This window comes from Magnolia sinica, chromosome 19 (assembly GCF_029962835.1).
Source record: "Magnolia sinica isolate HGM2019 chromosome 19, MsV1, whole genome shotgun sequence".
In the NCBI taxonomy this organism is placed as follows: domain Eukaryota; kingdom Viridiplantae; phylum Streptophyta; class Magnoliopsida; order Magnoliales; family Magnoliaceae; genus Magnolia; species Magnolia sinica.
The window spans coordinates 2,033,330-2,052,263 of NC_080591.1; the positions used below are offsets into that span (position 1 = coordinate 2,033,330).

At 42.7% G+C, this 18,934-nt stretch overlaps 1 protein-coding gene across 1 annotated transcript; it reads right to left on the bottom strand.

The window, feature by feature from the left end:
- Positions 1–4,594: 4,594 nt before the first annotated feature.
- Positions 4,595–14,501, bottom strand: LOC131234686 (galactinol--sucrose galactosyltransferase-like). The gene is made up of 4 exons (XM_058231611.1): positions 13,144–14,501; positions 9,028–9,205; positions 7,670–8,022; positions 4,595–5,248 (listed from the first exon to the last, which is right to left on the bottom strand). Exons 1-4 carry the CDS (start codon positions 14,407–14,409, stop codon positions 4,685–4,687), a joined length of 2,361 nt encoding a protein of 786 aa, XP_058087594.1. The 5' UTR covers positions 14,410–14,501; the 3' UTR covers positions 4,595–4,684.
- Positions 14,502–18,934: the final 4,433 nt, after the last annotated feature.

Genomic DNA, 18,934 nt, shown 5'->3' on the forward strand with positions numbered 1-18,934 from the left:
ATACACTTCATGGTAGGCCCCATGGAGGTTAGGGTTACATGAGATATATCACAAACCTCATATGCTATACATGTAACTTAGATAAACTTCCCAAATAATGATTCCAATCATATTAGGTTTTATTAGTCATGAGAAAATTCTGTGTTCTAATTAATGGACATTTATTTATTGATTGTGGACCGTTAACTATTTCTCATCTTATTTCACCAATCAGCCAATTAAGGTTAAATAGGTTCAGTGAAATTTTTTTGTCATGGGCTTTGGCTAGAGACACGCCTCAATGTCAGACGAACACGAGCTACAAGTCCTATGAACTGTGGAACCTACCTCGGAGGTGTGAGTCAAAAAAGAAGTTATTAACATGCCTGGAACTTATTCACCAACATGTAAATGTTATTCCACTACAGGTCAATCTTATTCAAATAACTAGTCACATCGATGGGAGAAGTTGGGATCGAGCCGCCCCATGAAAATGTTCTAGATTCTGTGTAGGCCCCACCATGTTTTTCGCATGCAGTCCAATTCATTCATAAGATCCACCTAACTATAATTAATTGTAACCCCGAAAATAAGTACATTGGAAAACTCAGGTGGGCCACAACACATAATATATGTTTTAGGTTTTAGGCATAATTTTCATAGTGTGGCCCACCTCAGCTGTATCAACCTTAGTTTTGTGCTTGGACTATTACATAAGGGGATGCACATTATAGATGGATTGGATGTCATTAAAGAGAAACTCAACCTCTATCTTGTATTAAGGGTATATAAGTCGGGACCGTTAAACAGATGAGTGGGCCCACCCAAGATGTTTACTAATGATTTGTTATATTCATCTTGTGCGTCCATCCATGATTTAACCTTGATCCAAATGTGAGGCCAAAATCTAACTCTGGTGGGCCATACAATGAGAACAACGGTGGAGAACGCTTACAATAGAAAATTATTGATCAGTTGTGTTTAGGGACCAATACTTGAAAATCAGAAAATAATAAATAAAAAAAAAATCAAGAAATAAATAAATGGGTTGTATCATAGAAGCAGTTCCATCTAATTTTCAAAATGGAATGATGATAGCATGGTAGTAGAGCCCTAAAAAGGGTTGTGTCAAACATAGGGTTTGGCTTATGGTTCAGAGCCATTGGAAGTGCAGGTCTGGGTCAAAAGGTTCGGTTCAAAGATCAATCAATGAAGACCACACAACACCCAACCTATTCTATATTGGACCGTACGCATGCGGTGGTTGAACCGTTGACGTCATCCGTGGGCCATGATTGCAGTACTGTGACAGGTCTCAAATACAATGTTTGTTTTGTTCCTCCAATAACCATTTGATTGCATTTCCACGTGGAATGGGAGATGGTTACACGGTTCTAGGGGGGGTGCTTGACCCTTCCGGCCTGCCATGAGGTGATTTAGGCAGTTCATCGAGAACATTCTACGAAAGATCGACTAAATGAAAATCATCAATATCTAAGGGGGTCTTCTCCAACTGATTAGATATATATGGACGCCCATCTCCCTAATGGTTAGTGTTCTATGGGCCCCACCATGATGTATGTGTTTTACCTATGCTGTCGGTCCATTTTTCCAGATCATTTTAGAGGATAAGTATAAAAATGAGGTAGACCCAAATCTCAGGTGGACCACACCATAGATAATAGTGGTGATTGAACACCCACCATTAAAAACTTCTGGTGGGCTACAAAAGTTATGGATCAAGCTGATATTTGTGTTTTACCTTCATCCAAGTCTGTGTGACCTAATTAACAGTACTTAGGATGGCAAATAATATCACAGTGGGCCCTAAGAAGTTTTTAGTGGTGGTCATTGAATCACCACTGTTTTCTTGTGGTGTGGTCCACATGAGATTTGGATCTGCCCCATTTTTGGCCTCGTGTGCTAACATGATCTGGAAAAATGGATGGACGTCGTGGATAAAATACATACACCTTCGTTAGTATGAAATCGACGTCCATCAGATATTTACATTGTTACTACGAAAGTCAGCTAGAAAAACTGCTCCACTTGGATAACATTCACAGCTCACCTGATAGGGTATGTATTTATAACAATAGGTATTGGACTATACTTTCGAGCGGATCTATTTTGGGCTATAAACGGAATGCGTGAGGGTTGACCTGGATCCAACTTGTGTTAAACGGGCCCCAAGATGTGGGGCTAGGAACAACCGGTCAGAGCCCAAATAAGGGTACGGACTTGTCGGAGTAAATGCCAAGTCCCTACGTTATAGGGTTAACATTGGCCTGTTTACGGTCTATGACAGGGTTTTCAACAGGCTGGGTTTTGGCTGGCCCACGTTGTTCAACATAGGGTCATGCCTGGCCTGGCCCATGAAGAGATGAAACAGTTCAACCTGAGCCAAGCCCAAAATATTTATGTTGGGCCCAAATCCAAGCCCAAGTGTTTGTTGGGTGGATCAAAAGCTACAATTCAAATATGAGCAAACCTTAGAGCTGGACTTCGGGACGAGTTGGACCAAGTTAGGGTTGACCCCACTTGATCCTATTTTGAAATAGGCTTGACCCGAACTCGACTCGATTTGACTCAATACCGAGTCTAGCATGCCTGATCCGATCGAGTACGGATCTTGCCAATACTAATTCGAACTGAGTCCGACCCAGTCATAAGTACCGAGTTGGGTCGGGTGCAGCAGGTATCCACGAGTCGAAATCACAACTCAAAGCCTAAATTAACTTGCCAGAATTGCAACCTCTCCATCAACTACATGGCATCTTAGATATGAAACAGCAATTCTTACTCATATATATATATATATATATATCCGAATGCTCACTTGCGCAATAGTTGTGCGAACTTTTTTAAGAACTCATCATACGTGATTTAACTCCAAAATCTGAACGGTCCATGTGAATCAGCACCTCATCAAACCCCCAAGCCCAATTTTTACTTTGATCCAAAACTTTGGTAGGCCATGAAAAATGAAAACAGTTTCCTCCCTTAATTTGAATTTCTCTTTGCCATGGCCTATCAGAATTTTAGATCAAGGTGAAAATTTCTCCCTTAAGGTTTCATGGGATTCCACATCACATGGACCGTTTGGATTAAACACCCATGACACGTGTATGTAGGTTTGCGCGTGCATAATTTTTCGGGTCGAGTCACTGGGTAACTCGAACTTGACTCGGTTTGAGTTTGGATTGGACGAAGTCAACTCAATTTAGATCGAGTCACCCACTCAGTTCGGATCGAGTTAGGCAAGTCGAGTTTGCCGAGTTATCCTCTGCCCAGCTCTAGCAAACCCTAATGGGTTGATGGACTGTTTTACATGGGTCTGAATTTTAAGCCTGAGACCAGGCCTGGAGCATGATACTCTAGCCCAAGCCCAGTTCAAGGCAGCCAGGCCCAAAGCCTGACGGCCCAGGCCGGCCTATCGATGGCCCTATCTTGGGCTGTAAATGGGTTGGAATGACTCTATTTAACCAAATTATTAATCGGATTCTAGGGGGAAAGGACCAATCTTATTTTCAATTCTCGACTCTCCCACTCCAGCTACTGTTTCCCTTTTTGTTAATCGGGTCCTCGTGTAATCCAGACCATTGACATCCCTCGTGCATGGACCATGCCCCAGAAACTCCAGCATTGTAAGATCCCAGCAACCAATATTAAGACCTTTTTCAGTTGAGTATTTCTTCCGGATCATCTGTTGGCCACAAATCAAAGGGTTAAGATTACCCTATCTGGTGAGCCCATTTGCGATGCTCAGTAGCCACACAGATCAACGGTCCAGATTAACGAACCATGTGCCAATGCCTGAAATTATAGGACTTGGTCCAGGTCAAGGCATATCCAGCCCATGAGCTAAGGTGTTGAGCTAAATGACACCTAACCTAGTCCGGGTCCATGACTGAAACTATAGGAACCGATCCACTCATTTATTCGGGACACCTAACCTAGTCCGGGTCCATGACTGAAACTATAGGAACCGATCCACTCATTTATTCGGGTTCGACCAGTTCAGACCCGCTGATAAATTAGGCTGAATACGCTGGGGCCGGATCATTCATTAGGTATGCCCTGCGGGAAGCAGATTAGTTGGTGACCCCAATTTATTTATTTTTTATATCCACACCGTCCATCCGTTTTTTCAGACAATTCTAGAGTATGGTCCCAAAAACAAAGAAGGTCCGAAGTTCAAGTGGACCACACCATAAGGAAACGTTGAAAATGATGACACCCCACCGTAATGTTTATTTTCCATCCAACCTGTTGAATAGGTCACACAGACCTTGATGAAGCGAAAACACAAATATCAGCTTGATCCAATACTACTCTGGCCCCCACGAATTTTTTAATGGTGGGCATTCAATCACCACTATTTCCCACACTGTGGTCCACTTGAACTTTTAATCTGCTTCATTTTTAGGTTCATACCCAAAAATGGGCTGGCAAAATGGATAGACAGCTTGGATAAAATACATACACCTAGATGGGGCCCACAGTGCCCAACACCACCAAGCTAGGTGGTGTTGGGGCCACTACCCAATCCGCTTCCTGCCGCCACCATGCATGTTCCATCATTTAAATATAATGTATTACCAAAAACTGAGTATGAGAACCATGAAAGTTCCATCTTATTCACCTATAACGGTACACTCCATATAATGTGATTTTTCTCCTAGAAATGGTGGCCCACCCCATTTCAAAACAAATACTCAATTACACTTAGCTTCGAACTTTCAGGCCATGGAACTTGAATCACAACCATTTGTTCTTCATATTCAAATCCCACTTCTTTTCCGTTGATTCGGCAAGCTTTCGGTTTCTCAGACGAGTACGCCCTCATTTCTCCAGTCCCCTTCACCCCGACTCGAATCAACCTCTTTTCGTCATCAAATTCTAGAGATTGAACTGCTCCACCTGTATTTAGCATGTTCGCTAATCCAATCGGAGCGAATTGGACCATTTTCTTTTGTAAGATCTTCACAGGCGAAACCGTCAAGAGCTCGAAATCAAATGCTTCCAAAATGATTTCTATGTATTCATCCGGCTTCACAAGAAGTAACTTCTTTGTTTGAAAGAAATAGATTGCGAACGATTCGACTCCTTCAATGGGAAATGGATTTCTTCCTTTATTCCATTCGATCTCGTTCGCAGTCGTTGTGGATGTTACCGCATGTGAATGTTCGGCGTAGCATTTGGTTTTCCTCGCTTTACGACACCATCCTCCTCCTTGGCAGTTGAATGCTCCTAAGACTCCAGTGTACTTTTGGAGAAGAAGAGTAATAAAAAAAATAAAAAATAAAAAACAAGAAAATTTCCATTAGCTATTGCTACTATCATGCATAGATTTAAAATCAAAAGCTCGACTCCGCTCGTGTCCAGCTGGGTCGTGTCAACTCGAAGATTCGATCGGGTTGCACTTGACTTGGCTCAATATTAAATAAATAAATAAAATATTTAATATATTTATAGATATATAATATTTACATGATAATAAAATAAAACAGAAAATTTCAATATTTCTCTTGACTTGGTTGGGTTGGGTTGTACTGGATTGGACATCCAAATGCAGCTCTAACTCTTCCAAAAAGAAAAACTGTATCTTTCCTTCCCCATATAGGGTTTAAGGTTTAGAGTTTACCTCTTTGGGAGAAGGGAAGAAATGAAATGAAAAACATAATTGTTATTTATCGGTTATTTTCAACCTTGCTAACTCATGTTTGTATGTCAAGTGAAATTTTATATTTATTAAACAACAGTCATCTAATTTTTTGTGCTCAAGAATCATGATGAACAGCTAACTGTCAAATTGAATTTTTTTCTATTTCTCTACATCCAACTTGAGATGTGAAGAATTGCAATTGGGTGTTTGGTTGTCCAACTATAGTGGCATGTTTGCCTCTTTAAGAATTGAAATCAGCTAAGTTGGCATCCAAACACACCCTTAGCTCCAATTGGAATCCAAATGCACTCACGCCATTGGAACAATGTACAATCACACTTATGCTGATTTTTGAGTTTTGGATTAGGCTGATTTTTTAAAGAGCTTGTTGAGGCGGGCCAAATGAACTAAATGAACATAATATATATACACTTTGAGGTGGGCAGGATCCGACTCGACCCGAACCGAAAGCTAGGGTTGGGTCAAATCAAGTACATCCACTCGGATACGAAGCTCGTCCGAGTCAAGTTCGGATCACGTAGCAACTCGATCCAATCCGATCCATAATCCGATCCGATCCGAAATCAGATATTATAAAGTCAATTTATTTTTTTAACCTTTACCCTTCATCTACCTAAACCCTAACCCTACTCGAGCCGACACAACACCGAACTCAATCGGAATCCAAGCTAGTCAGCAGCCTAGCACACTATCTTCACCAGTCATCCTTGTCTGTTCATCAGGTAAGTTATTTTTATATGTTTTTTTCTGTGTTGATTCGAGCTCAGGACCTTGGGTGCAGCCGTGTAGGCCGCCGGTGGCTCGCCTTGGCTCGGGACCTTGGGTGCAGCTGTGCAGGCCGCTGGTGGCCCGCCTTGGATCGAGGCGAACAAGGATTAACTACTGAACATGATGATGGGTCTCGCCCTAGCTTGCTGGTGAATTGCACTTCATAGTAGATCCCGCCCTGGCTCGTTGGTAGTCCGTGCAGGCTGTTGGTGGCCCACCCTCGCTCGAAACCTAAGTCGTGGCCCGCCCTGGATCGAGACGGACGCGGATTAGCTACTGAACACGAATCGTACCTAACTCAATCTGACTCGGTTTCCTAACCAAGTTTGCTCGGTTCGGGTCAGGCCAGCCAGGAATCGGTTCGAATCAAGTCAACCCTGCTGGGCTCAGTCCCGAGTCAGATCGAGTTCGAGTCAGGTAGTTGGCAAAACCGGATCGAGTCGAGTTGGACCTAACTTGGTCCGACTCGACTGATGCCCACCTCTATATACCCTGTGTTAGGCACCACACATAAACCTATGGTTGGTATCCCAACCCCATTCCCCATGGATGGGGGCTACCTGAGTTGTGGTTCTTTTTTAACTTTGACCATAGGGCCTAATATTGAGTGCCACACGTGATGGACGGAGTGGATATCACACAGGCAACATAGTGGGCCCTATAGATTTGGGTGTTGTAGCCGCTGCATACAACAAGTCAGATAGAGGACTCGTGGACACACTTTTGTATCCCAGCCAATAACACTCTTATCAGGTGGGCTACAAATGATCATTTATTTATATATGACCATTTGATTATTTAAATTGAGTGATTCCGTGAGTTCCACTATAAATGTGATCATTGCAAATAGGTCTAGGGTGTGACACTTGAACCATAATTCATATACACGAGTATTAAGCGAACATGCCTAACTACACACCAACTACACACCGCACACTAGGCAAGATCCAAGCGGTCCATGAACTGGGCCACATTGTGGATACCCTGGCCTAAAAATAGGCTAGTCTATGATCAGGTATGCCATGTGTACAAAACAAGTGGACAGCTAGTACTAGAAACATTCTCTAGCTGTTTATTTGGTTCATATACCGTGCCCCACCTCATGAGAGAACCTGCCTGATGTCCACTCCAAAATATTCAGACCAGATGGACTGCTAGGATCTTACACACATATGCCAAGGAAAGAACCCAAGAAAGAAATGGATTAAGGTCTAATTAAGACGCATGTCATACCTTGTTTAGGTTCCATATCTTGAGCATGGTTTTCCCATCAAGCAGTGGATCTTCAAAGAGGCAATCCCTGGTAGGGAGGGCATAGAAATCGCACCGTAGGATCGTTCCATCAGGCAGCACAAGGGTCTTAAGCAGCTGGAAGTCATGCTTTCCAACCGTATCACTCACATAGACCGGCCCACCTGAGATGGCCCGAGATGCAGCATGGAACCTTGCACATGGGTGTGTAGATTGGAACATGTCCCAGTCAGGGTGGAAGAAGTTACCCATCCAAAGGCTATTGTACGCACAGTGCACCATGTGACACCCTTGTAGCCAAACGTCGGATGCATCGGTGCACCAGAAGTCATCCCCTACAGTCATAACCGGTCGTGTGGTTTGGTCATTGGCCAGGATCAAATGAAAAATGAGAATTCGCCCATCAATCTACAATTTATCAAATCATTCATTTCCTGATGGAAAAACTTTCTAAAAAAGAGTTTGATGGTCCACTGTCCAAAGCAAATAAAATATGAGCACAAATTCAATGCGCCCAGAGAGCACAGAGGGTTGGTGCGCACATTCTCTCTTCCCATCTAACATTAGATATCACCCCACTAATGGTAAGAAATTTTAAATTTAAAATCAAATATTATTAGGAAGAGAGAGAGAGAGAGAGAGAGAGAGAGAGAGAGAGAGAAGTGCCCCTGCAACTTTTGCAGAATGTCTTATTTTAAAAGGTGTGTGGCCCACCATGATGTAGGGCTCAGACCCAATCCTTCCATAAGTTGTGCCAGCAAAAGTTCACCTCGCATCTCAAGAAGCCCTGGTGAGTCAGTGAGGCCCTCTCAAGCTTCACTGAATGTTGTTTTCTTTCAAACATAGGGCTAATCTCTTAAGACAGCTTCTTCACGGAATCTTGTTCCTTTCATATATGCTTTTCATGGGCTCCATCTTTACACTAGCCTCCTAACTATATGGAATTATGTTTTTTTGTGCTGACAATAACCTGCCCTCCAATCAAATCTACAAAGAGTACTCTAAAAAAATCAGCCTAATAAAAAACACACATATGCCTGTCACTAGTAAAACTTTTCTGATGGTGTTTGGGGTCCACTACTGTCTTTTGCAAATGCTATCCCATCCATTCGTAAGATGTGCACTACAGGGATGATGAATGAACACCCCAAAAATCAGTCCATTAATTCCATAGCTCATGTGGGCCAGACCATATGATTTTATGGACTACAGGCATAATTTCACATTATGGGCCACATGATTTTTATCTTATAAGGAGACCATGAAGAGGCCCACATGACAGACCAATTGGATGTTATTAAAATTGTTATATATATATAAGGGAAAAAAAAAACCCTTACCAACACGACCGAGTGAAATTGCCTCCGTTCCAAGGAACATGAAATCGTTGCTTTGCTCCATACTAGCAATGACACCATTGCCATTGAAATGCTTGTTTACAGATGAACTCATGGCCTTGAAGTATGCCTTTGCCAGCTCCACTCTCCCTCCGTAGTCTTCGCCCAACATTTCCAGTTGCTGCACAAAATTACAAAATCTCATGTCTTTGACCAATGATTCCACCCCACTCAGTCCGATTTGACTCGGCCAACCCGCCCAGGTCGTCAATACTCGCTTTGAATTGAACCGTGCTAGCTTACCTCCTGCTCTGTACCCACCAGGGTCCACATGGGTGGAATTTTCATTAAATCCACCCCGTCTATCAGGTACGCTGCCTCATTTTAACCATGGAAGCCCACAAAAGTAGTAATAACTTAGGGTGCGGATTGTGTGGTACCCCCCCGGGACTTAGCTAGAGGCAAACAGTCCTGTGAGGGGCTTTGTGGGGGCCACCATGATGTATATGTTCATCCACATCGTCCAATAATTTTGAAAGATCATTTTAAGATTCGAATCTAAAAAAGAAGTAAATTGAAGGCTTAAGTAGACCACACCACATGAATAGTGGAAATTGAAGGCTTAAGTGGACCCTTACTCTTACTCGGGTGGTATACTCTCAAGAGTTTCAACAACCCCACACACTCACGCCGTCGTGGGATTTCATCACCTATAGATACTCGAACCCTTGACCAAGTGTTGAAACTCCCGGCTGTTTACCACTGTAGTGGAAATAGAAAGCTTACCATTGAAACCTTAAGTGGGTACAAAAGTTTTGGATCAAGCTGATGATTATGATTTCCCTTGGTAGAGGTTTATGTGACTTTATAAATAGGTTAGATGAAAAATAAAACCTTACAGTGGACCGTAGTAAGTTTTCAATGGTAGGAATTCAATTTGGGTAATGTTTTAGTATGGACTGTCGTAGTACTAACCTTTTTTTACTTGACCTAAACAAAACTTACCTAACTAAACTAGTCTTCTACCCATATGGATGAACTTATAAAGATAAAAATATCCTCACTTTTTTCAACTAAAGGGTATTTTTGTTTAAAACCCTATCTCCATACCTTAAAAATATACTTTGATTGCATAAATTATCGGGCATAAAAAAAACCAAGGCATAGAGGGAAGGAGTCTACTGTGCTAATCTCTTTCTACGACTGCCTGACTATGTTGTAATCCAGACCGTTAATCCAGAAGTTAAAACCTTAGATTGTATATGCCGAAAACGTCTTTCTTATAGAGGACCTCATCATCCATACAAAGTGACTTAGAAATAGGCGTCTAGGAAAGCTATTTCTAATTCACCTCCGAACAAACGGTGATGGTCACGCATCAGAAAGATCATTTCCAAGCTGATCATTTCCGAAAATAGATTCTATATGAACGGTATGGATCATCAGTTGGTGAGGCAGGAAGGGCAAGCAGATTGGGAGAGTATCAAGTCAGAGAACCTTCCAAGCAAAGCTGTTACCTGGCTCGTGTCATGCGTGCATGCGTGGGGCGCGGATTAGCTACCGACAGGTTGAGTAGCGAGACTAGCTACTGAAGTGACGTCACCAAGCTCCGTGGGCCCCACGATGATGTATAGTTTGTATCCACACCATCCATCTATTTGGAGAGATCATTTTAGGATAAAGAATGAGTTAAATCCAAAGCTCCGGTTGACCCCAGCGCAGAAAACAGTGGGCACAGTGACACCCACCTTTAAAAACTTCTAAAGACTACAAAAGTTCAGGTCAAGCTGATATTTGTGTTTTCCCTCCTTTTATGTCTTTTTTAACTTCTTAAGAGGTTGGATTTCAAATAAACATCAGGGTGGGCCTTTAGATAGTTTCAACTGTGGGAATCACTCTCCCCACTGTTTTCTGTGGTAGGTCAACTACAGCTTTTTATCTATCTCATTCTTTGGTTCATGCCCCACCTTTAGATAGTTTCAACTGTGGGAATCTCTCTCCCCACTGTTTTCTGTGGTGGGTCAACTACATCTTCTTCTCTTTTGTCTCATTCTTTGGCTCATGTCCTAAAATAATATCTCGATATGGATGGATGGTATGGATACAACACATACATCATAGTAAGGCCCGCAGAATTTGGTGAGGTGACTTCAGTAGCCGACTCGCTACTTAACCTGTGAATATCTAATCCGCGTCCACATGCGTGCGCGTGTCATTTTTCTATTACAAGTCGGTCAGTGGAACCAGCACAGAAAACAGTGGGACGGTGACGCCCACCGTTAAGAACTTGCCACAAAAGTTCATCTGATATTTGTGTTTTCCTTTTTTTCGTATCCTTTTTTAGTTTTTTAACAGGTTGATTTCAAATAAACATTATGGTGGGCCTTAGGATAGTTTCAACCGTGGGAATCACTCTCCCCGCTGTTTTCTGTGGTGGGATCCACTATAAATTTTTATCTACCTCATTCTTTGGCTCATGCCATAAAATGATATCTTAAAATTGATGGACGGTGTGGATACAACACGTACATCACTATGGCCTACAGAACTTGGTGATATAACTTCAGTAGCGGACTCGCTACTCAACTCGTCACTATCTAATCCGCCGGACGCGGATTTCCTGCGAAAGCCTTTCGCAGGAAGTTGCTGCGCAAGGATCTGGGTGGGGCCCACTACAATGTATGTGAGAAATCCATTCCGTCCATCCGTTTTGAGATCTCATTTTAGGGCGTGTGATAAAAAATGAGGCGGGTAAAAAACTCAAGCGGGTCACACGAGAGGGAAAATTAGGGAAAGAAATTTCTACCGTTGAAATCTTCCCAGTCTCCATCTTGATGTTTATATGTTATCTAAACCGTTTATAAGGTCATTGTCAATGGGATTAAGTGAAAAAATCAAAAATATAGACTGATACAATAATTTTTTGGGCATAAGAATGCTTCAACGGTGCTCACTGAATGATCACTGTTTCCTCTCGTGTGTCCCACTTTAGTTCTATATACACCTAATTTTTGATCTCAAGTCCTTAAATGATCTCGAAAAACGGATGGAAGGATTGGATTTATCAAAAACATGTCTGTGAGCCCCACCCAGCATCCTTGCGCAGGAACTTCCTGCGAAAGGCTTTGCAGGAAATCCGCGTCCTAATCCGCCCGCGTCCGGGTGCATGCATGCGCGTGTCATTTCTCTGTTACAAGTCGGTCCGTTTTGTATGCATTCGCAATCTTCCAAGTCGGTGCGTTTTGTATACATGGATGCAACGGTTTGTTTCTCTCTTATAGCCGTTCTTTGGTTAAAAGAAAAGAAGGGTGGACCCTTGATCAGGTGGACCGCACACCTAAGAGATAAGTGGCCAATTAGGAAAGGATATGAACTGTCCATATTCGGTAATTAATATCTGTCTCCATGTGTTGGATACGGGAGAGCCTGGTGAACCGGAATATGGTAGAGCCATCTCCCACAGCACGGGTGGAAGGGTAAATTTCAATCTGGACCGTCCATCTATTGTAGATTGAAAATTTTTCAAACTACACGTAAATTGGATTATCCTTGCCGTCTAATATTCACTGGGCTTCAAATAGACCGTAGAAAACACGAACCATTCATGATGGGGTCCACTACATTTACAGCTTGACTGACCCATCACAATGCCAAGTTTCCATTGAGATGGATCAGTCGTCTCTCTCTCTGTATTTGCAGTATAAACGAACGCTATCCATTTACATGATACCATTGACGGAATTTTAATGGTCCAATGAGGGTCCGTCATGTGAAGGCGAACACGTGTCGGAAATTGGGGTTAACAGCACAAGTGTCAGAGATCTGGTCCATTCATCAGGTAGGTTACACTGTTGACATGCCATGGACGAAAATTAACGTTGGTCCGATAATCAGGCACGTCAAACTCGAATTAAAAGGATATCAACCGTCCAGTTGTAGCGCACTTGATGACAAAACTGCACTAATTTTGGATCTACGGCATATCCACACTGTGCACTACCTAATGAATGGCACAGATTTCTGACACGTCTCCTGTGTTCTGTCCTCGCATGAGAGGACCCTCATTGAATCATGACCCTTGATTTTAATACAATGGGACCTAAGATTTAGATAACTTACGTGAATGACGTCCACCTTGACACCATCTATCCCCAAAGAAGCCATATGGGAGTGCAGACCTTCGTACATCTGGTGGACCATCTCAGGTGGGACCAGACCCACCCCATTCCTCATAAGCTTACTGAGGGCGAGATCCTCCATACTCTTCTCCAGCCCTGGAGAGATCGTAGGTACAAGGACCCTTGATTCAGGCATACCTGGCACGTTGGGCTTGATCCCACCCCAATAGGCACACAAAGCGTGCCACACGTACACATACTTCACTGTCTTGAAACTGCTCTTCAAATCCCTGATAAAAGCCCCCATGCCTTTGACAGGGGACTCTCCAGGCCATCCATTGATGTGGTCCTCACCCCCACTTGGGACTTTGCTCTGGTAATCCCTCAACTTGTAGTTCTCTTGAAACTTCCTTAGCCTGCATGAAATCTGCTCACCCTCGACCGTCCGAGTCATGTTCTCCTGGTCAGCTGGATCGTCGTCATGACACGTGGACTGCCATCCATCGTCCATGATAATCAGCCCAGGTGGGACACCCCCATCAACCAGACCTTTGACCCCTTCCCAAACCCCTTCAGGGTGCACATTCAGGTAAAATGCATTCCAGGTGCACCACCCGAACTTATCAACTATACCTGGTGGGCTCTTCTCTTCTAAGAGCCTGAAGGTATTCAGGTGCACCCTCAGCACTTTCATTGCATCCCTCACAAGGTCATATGGGTCATCTCCAGCATGCATATACAAGCAGCTCCTGAAGCTGGACCCACTTACCTGTGTCGAACCGCTCTCGACGCACATGTCCACATACTCGTCATGGCCCGCTTGGAGCGAGGCTCGAAATGGGCCCTCGATGAGTGGGAGCAGAAGAACGTACGGCCGCCCATCAGCCGATCTGTCCAAGATCACCATCTGGGTCTCAGGCTCTATATCACTGCCATTGTTCCCCACCCAATGAGTGGTCCACCATATTCTAAATGTGAATATGCTCATGAACCTGATTCCCATTAGCCTCCCAAGGGGTTCAACATGCCGGCTCTGTGGTTCGACCGACTCGAACCCGACAAAGCACCCGGCCGTGTCCACCACCTTCCCAGCCTGCGGGAATGTGGATGGAGTGGCCACAATGTTAGGTGGGACATCTAGGAGAAATGGGTGGCCACCAACTATAAACTTCTGTCCTTTAAGGACGATCGACAACCGTCGTTGATGGTCCACAGACTCCTTAGGGATGGTGTCTATGGTACCATTGCTCAAGATGATAGTAGCCATTGCTGGAAGAAGCCAAACAATAACAGTACCTTGAGGGCAGTGTACCACAGAAAGCCTGTACTTGATCAACACAACCCTTAGAGACCCACTTATATAGACTTATCAATGGGAATGTGGAATTTTAAGCCCTTTGGATCTTTACAACGCATGCATGGTTGTGGTTCTTTTATCCAGGCCTTTCACCTGTCTTTTCTGGTGACCCACTCAACCCACTTGTGAAAGTTGTTTGTTTGATGCTTTGCAGAGTGCCACGATTCGCATGCGCTTGGAAAATTTACAGGTGTCGTATAACTCAATTAATACTATTAGAGTAGAATAGTATTGTATTAGAGTATGTTATCTTGGAGATATGTATACGGCCTAACTGATCGATTGGTGGACATTTGATGGATGGTTTGAACAAAAATAAGTATTAATAATAGGTTTGGATTATATCCTAGATTATAGAAGAGATTAAGATTAGTGGGTCATTTCATTTTCACTGATTTCTATGGTTAAGAGATGTTCGACTTGTGAGGAATCTCTCACCTGATATTTTTTGTGGTGTGTTGGGATGTGTGATGTTATCTTCCAATGGGCTATCAAGGGCCCTGATCAAGGAATGCTATGGGCCCACATCCCTTGGAAGGCACTGGAAACGATTTCTTATTGCTTTTGGGACCTATTCATGTCTTTGGATCTTCCTTCGTTCTTTTCTTAGCCACGCGTCTTCTTCCGTCTGTGTGTGAGAGAGAGAAGGATTTGATACTCTTGAATAGTATCGTGATCCATGTGCATGCATGGACAACTCTGGCATACGTGTACTTCGGATTGAAGTGTGGGTCCCACCATAGATAGTTGATAAGAACATGAGATCCTTAGTGGCTGATGATGGGCCAACGTTTGTCTAATCAATTAGATTTTCAGGCCACTCTTCTTGTATAAATTATAATGGGTCCCACCACTTGATCGTTCGGACTTATTTACAAGTGGGCTAGCTGAGTGTTTTGGACTCGGATTTGCGTAGTGTAACACAGCACTGAAATTGGTACTGTGTGCTGCTGGAAAAGCTTTGTCAGGCCCCACCAAGATGTATATGTTCTATTCACACTATTTCTTCATTTTTTCATCTCATTTTAGGACATGAACTGAAAAATGATATAGATCCAAATCTCTGGCAAACAACACCGTAGGAAATGGTTTGTGATTGAAGTCTCCTTAATAAAATCTTCTTGATAGTTACAAAAGTTTTGGATTAAGTTAATATTCATGTTTTCCCTTCATCCAAGTTTGTGTGACTTAATTAGTAAGTTGGATGGCAAATAAACTTTACAGTGGCCTTAGAAAGTTTTTAATAGTAGGCATTCAATCACCAGTGTTTCATTTGATGTGGTCAAGGGATTTGGATCTACTTCTTTTTAAGCTAGTACTTTTAAAATATATAAGCTGGAAAAAATGGATGCATAGAGGGGATAAAACACACACATCATGGTGGAGCACCCATGGAGCTTTTCTAGCAGCACAGTACTAAAGAGGTCGGTGCTGTGTGCGTAGGCATGCGGCACATGGGGGACAACATGCATGAGATTAAGCCTCTCCATTAGGTGTGTCACCTTATGTTTGTCCTAAAACTCAAAAATCAGGCCAGTCACAAACTTAGGTAGGCTACACCTTGTTGAAGAGTTGGAATAGGACGCCCACCATGATTAATACATGCTATCTAATCCATTCATCCAATGTGAATCACTGAACGAGCTTTTCAAATATCACGAAGTTTTGAAATTTAGGTGTGCCACACAAGGTAAATTAGAGGTTTTAGGCATAAATTTTTTTATATTGTTTCGTATGATGAAAGACACTTAGGTTTTAGATTAATGTGATAATCAACACAAGGCCAAACATTAGGTGACACGTCTGATGAACGGTGTGAATTAGGCACATGCCAGCCCAAGTCCGCGTAGTCACACAGTGTTTTCCTTATGTGATATTGGCAAAAGGGCAAGTTCGGCGTGCGAGTTCTATGTTTATAATTTCTACATGTGGGGCCTATGGTTGGTTTATGAAAGCCATTGATCTGATGGTCCCCCAACATACTCAAAAATCTCCTCCTTTTCATATTTAAGAATTATTAGTGTGGGGAAGCATATTTAGATGGTCTTGTACACTACCATATCGTGTTCAAGCTTATAAATAAGAAAATAGGAAAGAAGGTAAATAATCTTATTTAAAACCTAATTACATCTACATATAAATGCACCAAAGCAACACTCAATGAAAGAAAAGATTAAAGAGTCAATTTATACAACTTTCAACCATGGCCCCACATATAGAAACATTGGCTCACGTATGGAAGTTTTCTATTTGTCATAAACAGGGAACTTAGAATAAAGATAAATACCATACTCGTTGTATACAATTATGATGATTGTTGGTGGTACACATATTCTTGAGGATAGGATGTTAATAATGTACATGAGACAGGCACCGGAATTTCTACTCCTGGACCTGATCCTAATCATGGAATTCCCTGGACCCTTTATTCCTTGGAAGGATTCCTCACTGTTTATATTTCTTTTGGTCCTCACATTCTGAAAGGAATTACTTTATGAATCGTTCTATGCCATTTGGGTAGAATTTTTATTTTTTTATTATATTTTATTTTAGCATATCAACGGTGGGTCTTCAAAATGAACGATCCAGATCATAATACGGTAGAGTAGAACAGATGAGCAGATTAGGTGAGCCTCTAAGCGCTGGCCTTCTTTGCATTTCTCAGGAATACATATAACATACATCAACTACATGAACCACTCGCATGGGTTTCTTTGATGTGTGTGGTCAGGATTGAGATAGAGGGTGACTTGGTCCCACTCGTCCGAGTCATCTCCATTGCAGGTTTTGCGAAATGCTAATAGGACCCCTTGTGCATTGGATATGGAGATCAGAAGAGTTAGACGGCTTACCTATTTGTGCCGCCGTTGCTGTGAAGTAGAAGGTCTGAGATATTCGAATGAAGTCTTCCTTTCCTTACACCCTTTAGAAGAAGAGATGGGCTTGGAACTTCTCACGATGGTGTACGACTGGGGACCTAGCTCTGTTTTATACTAATGAGAGTAAAGGAGTTTGAAACCCATCAAAACTCATCTCCCTAAAAGGCTCCACACGAATCGCTTATCCCAATTCCATTAGGATACTGCGTGCATATCACAGTAGTAACACACCACCCTTACACGAATTCTGGATGTATCACAACTTAGTGGGGCCCGCTGGTGCACCCAATCATATTATCCAACCTTTAGGCTAATCTAGACCGTTGATCAATAAAGCCCACCTTATAGGATTCTTACAATGTATGTATGCATCCAGGTTGCTAAGTCTACGTGCATGTGCAGCCCTTCTCATCCACATGCACATGCTAATATGGTGCACGTCTGACATCCAAGCTTTCCATGAGGTGGGCCATGAGATGGGGGGAATTGGAATCCTGAGATAGGGGTGGGGACCAAACTACAAACTGCCATAGTGATTTGCCTCAAGTATTATCAGGCCCATGGTTTCTACTTTTTAAGATTTTGATGAGTCTCCTAACTTGTTCGAATGGACTCCGACTTGATGGAACCAATTTGGTTCAACACCACGAGTCACCTGGACGATTCACCTCTATCTTAGACGAGTCAAGCTTATTCACCGGCTTGGGTGAGTCCATACTCAACTGGAGACTATATAAGTTAGGGTCCTTCAGGGAACGTTAGTATGGTTGGTAAACAATGTACTTATCTTCCTAAAAGTAGAAAAATATATTTGGTTTCTAACATTATAAGTAATTATTTCGAGAGTCTATTTGGTCTCCCAGACATCCACTGTCCATCATGTGGGGCAAACTTTTGATGTGGATCGTTCATTTGTGCACTTCACCTTTGATGTGGGTTGTCCATCATGCAGAGCCAACCTTGGTTGTGGGCCATTCATCATTAGAGGCCAACCTTTAATGTGCACAGTTCATTAGGTAGGGCTCACCTTTGATGTTAGTCATCCAACATGTGGGGCCCACCATCAATGTTATTGTCCATCATGTGGGTCACATCTTCAATGTCTATTGTCCATCATATGGAGCCCACCTTTGATGTGGACCATCCATCATGTGAGCCCACCTCTGAAATAGGTTGTCCATCACATAGGACCCGCCTTGGATATGGGCCACTCATCATTAGGCTGACCTTAATTTGGACTGTCCATCATGTGGGGCCCATCTTGACATGGATAATCCATCATGTGGAGCCCACCTTTGATGTGGGTTAACCATCATGTGAGCCCCATCTTCAATGTGGGTTGCCCATCATGTTGAGCTCACCTTGAATGTGTGTCATTCATTATTTGGGGTGGATCTTTGATGCCAATTGTCCATCATGTGGGGCCACCTTGATATAGGCCATCATCATATGGGCCAACTAGATCATTTACCCATTCATGGGATGATTTTCCAGTCTCATGAACTTAGAATGGATTCATTTCATGGCCACGCTAACTATATTTTCTTAAATAATTA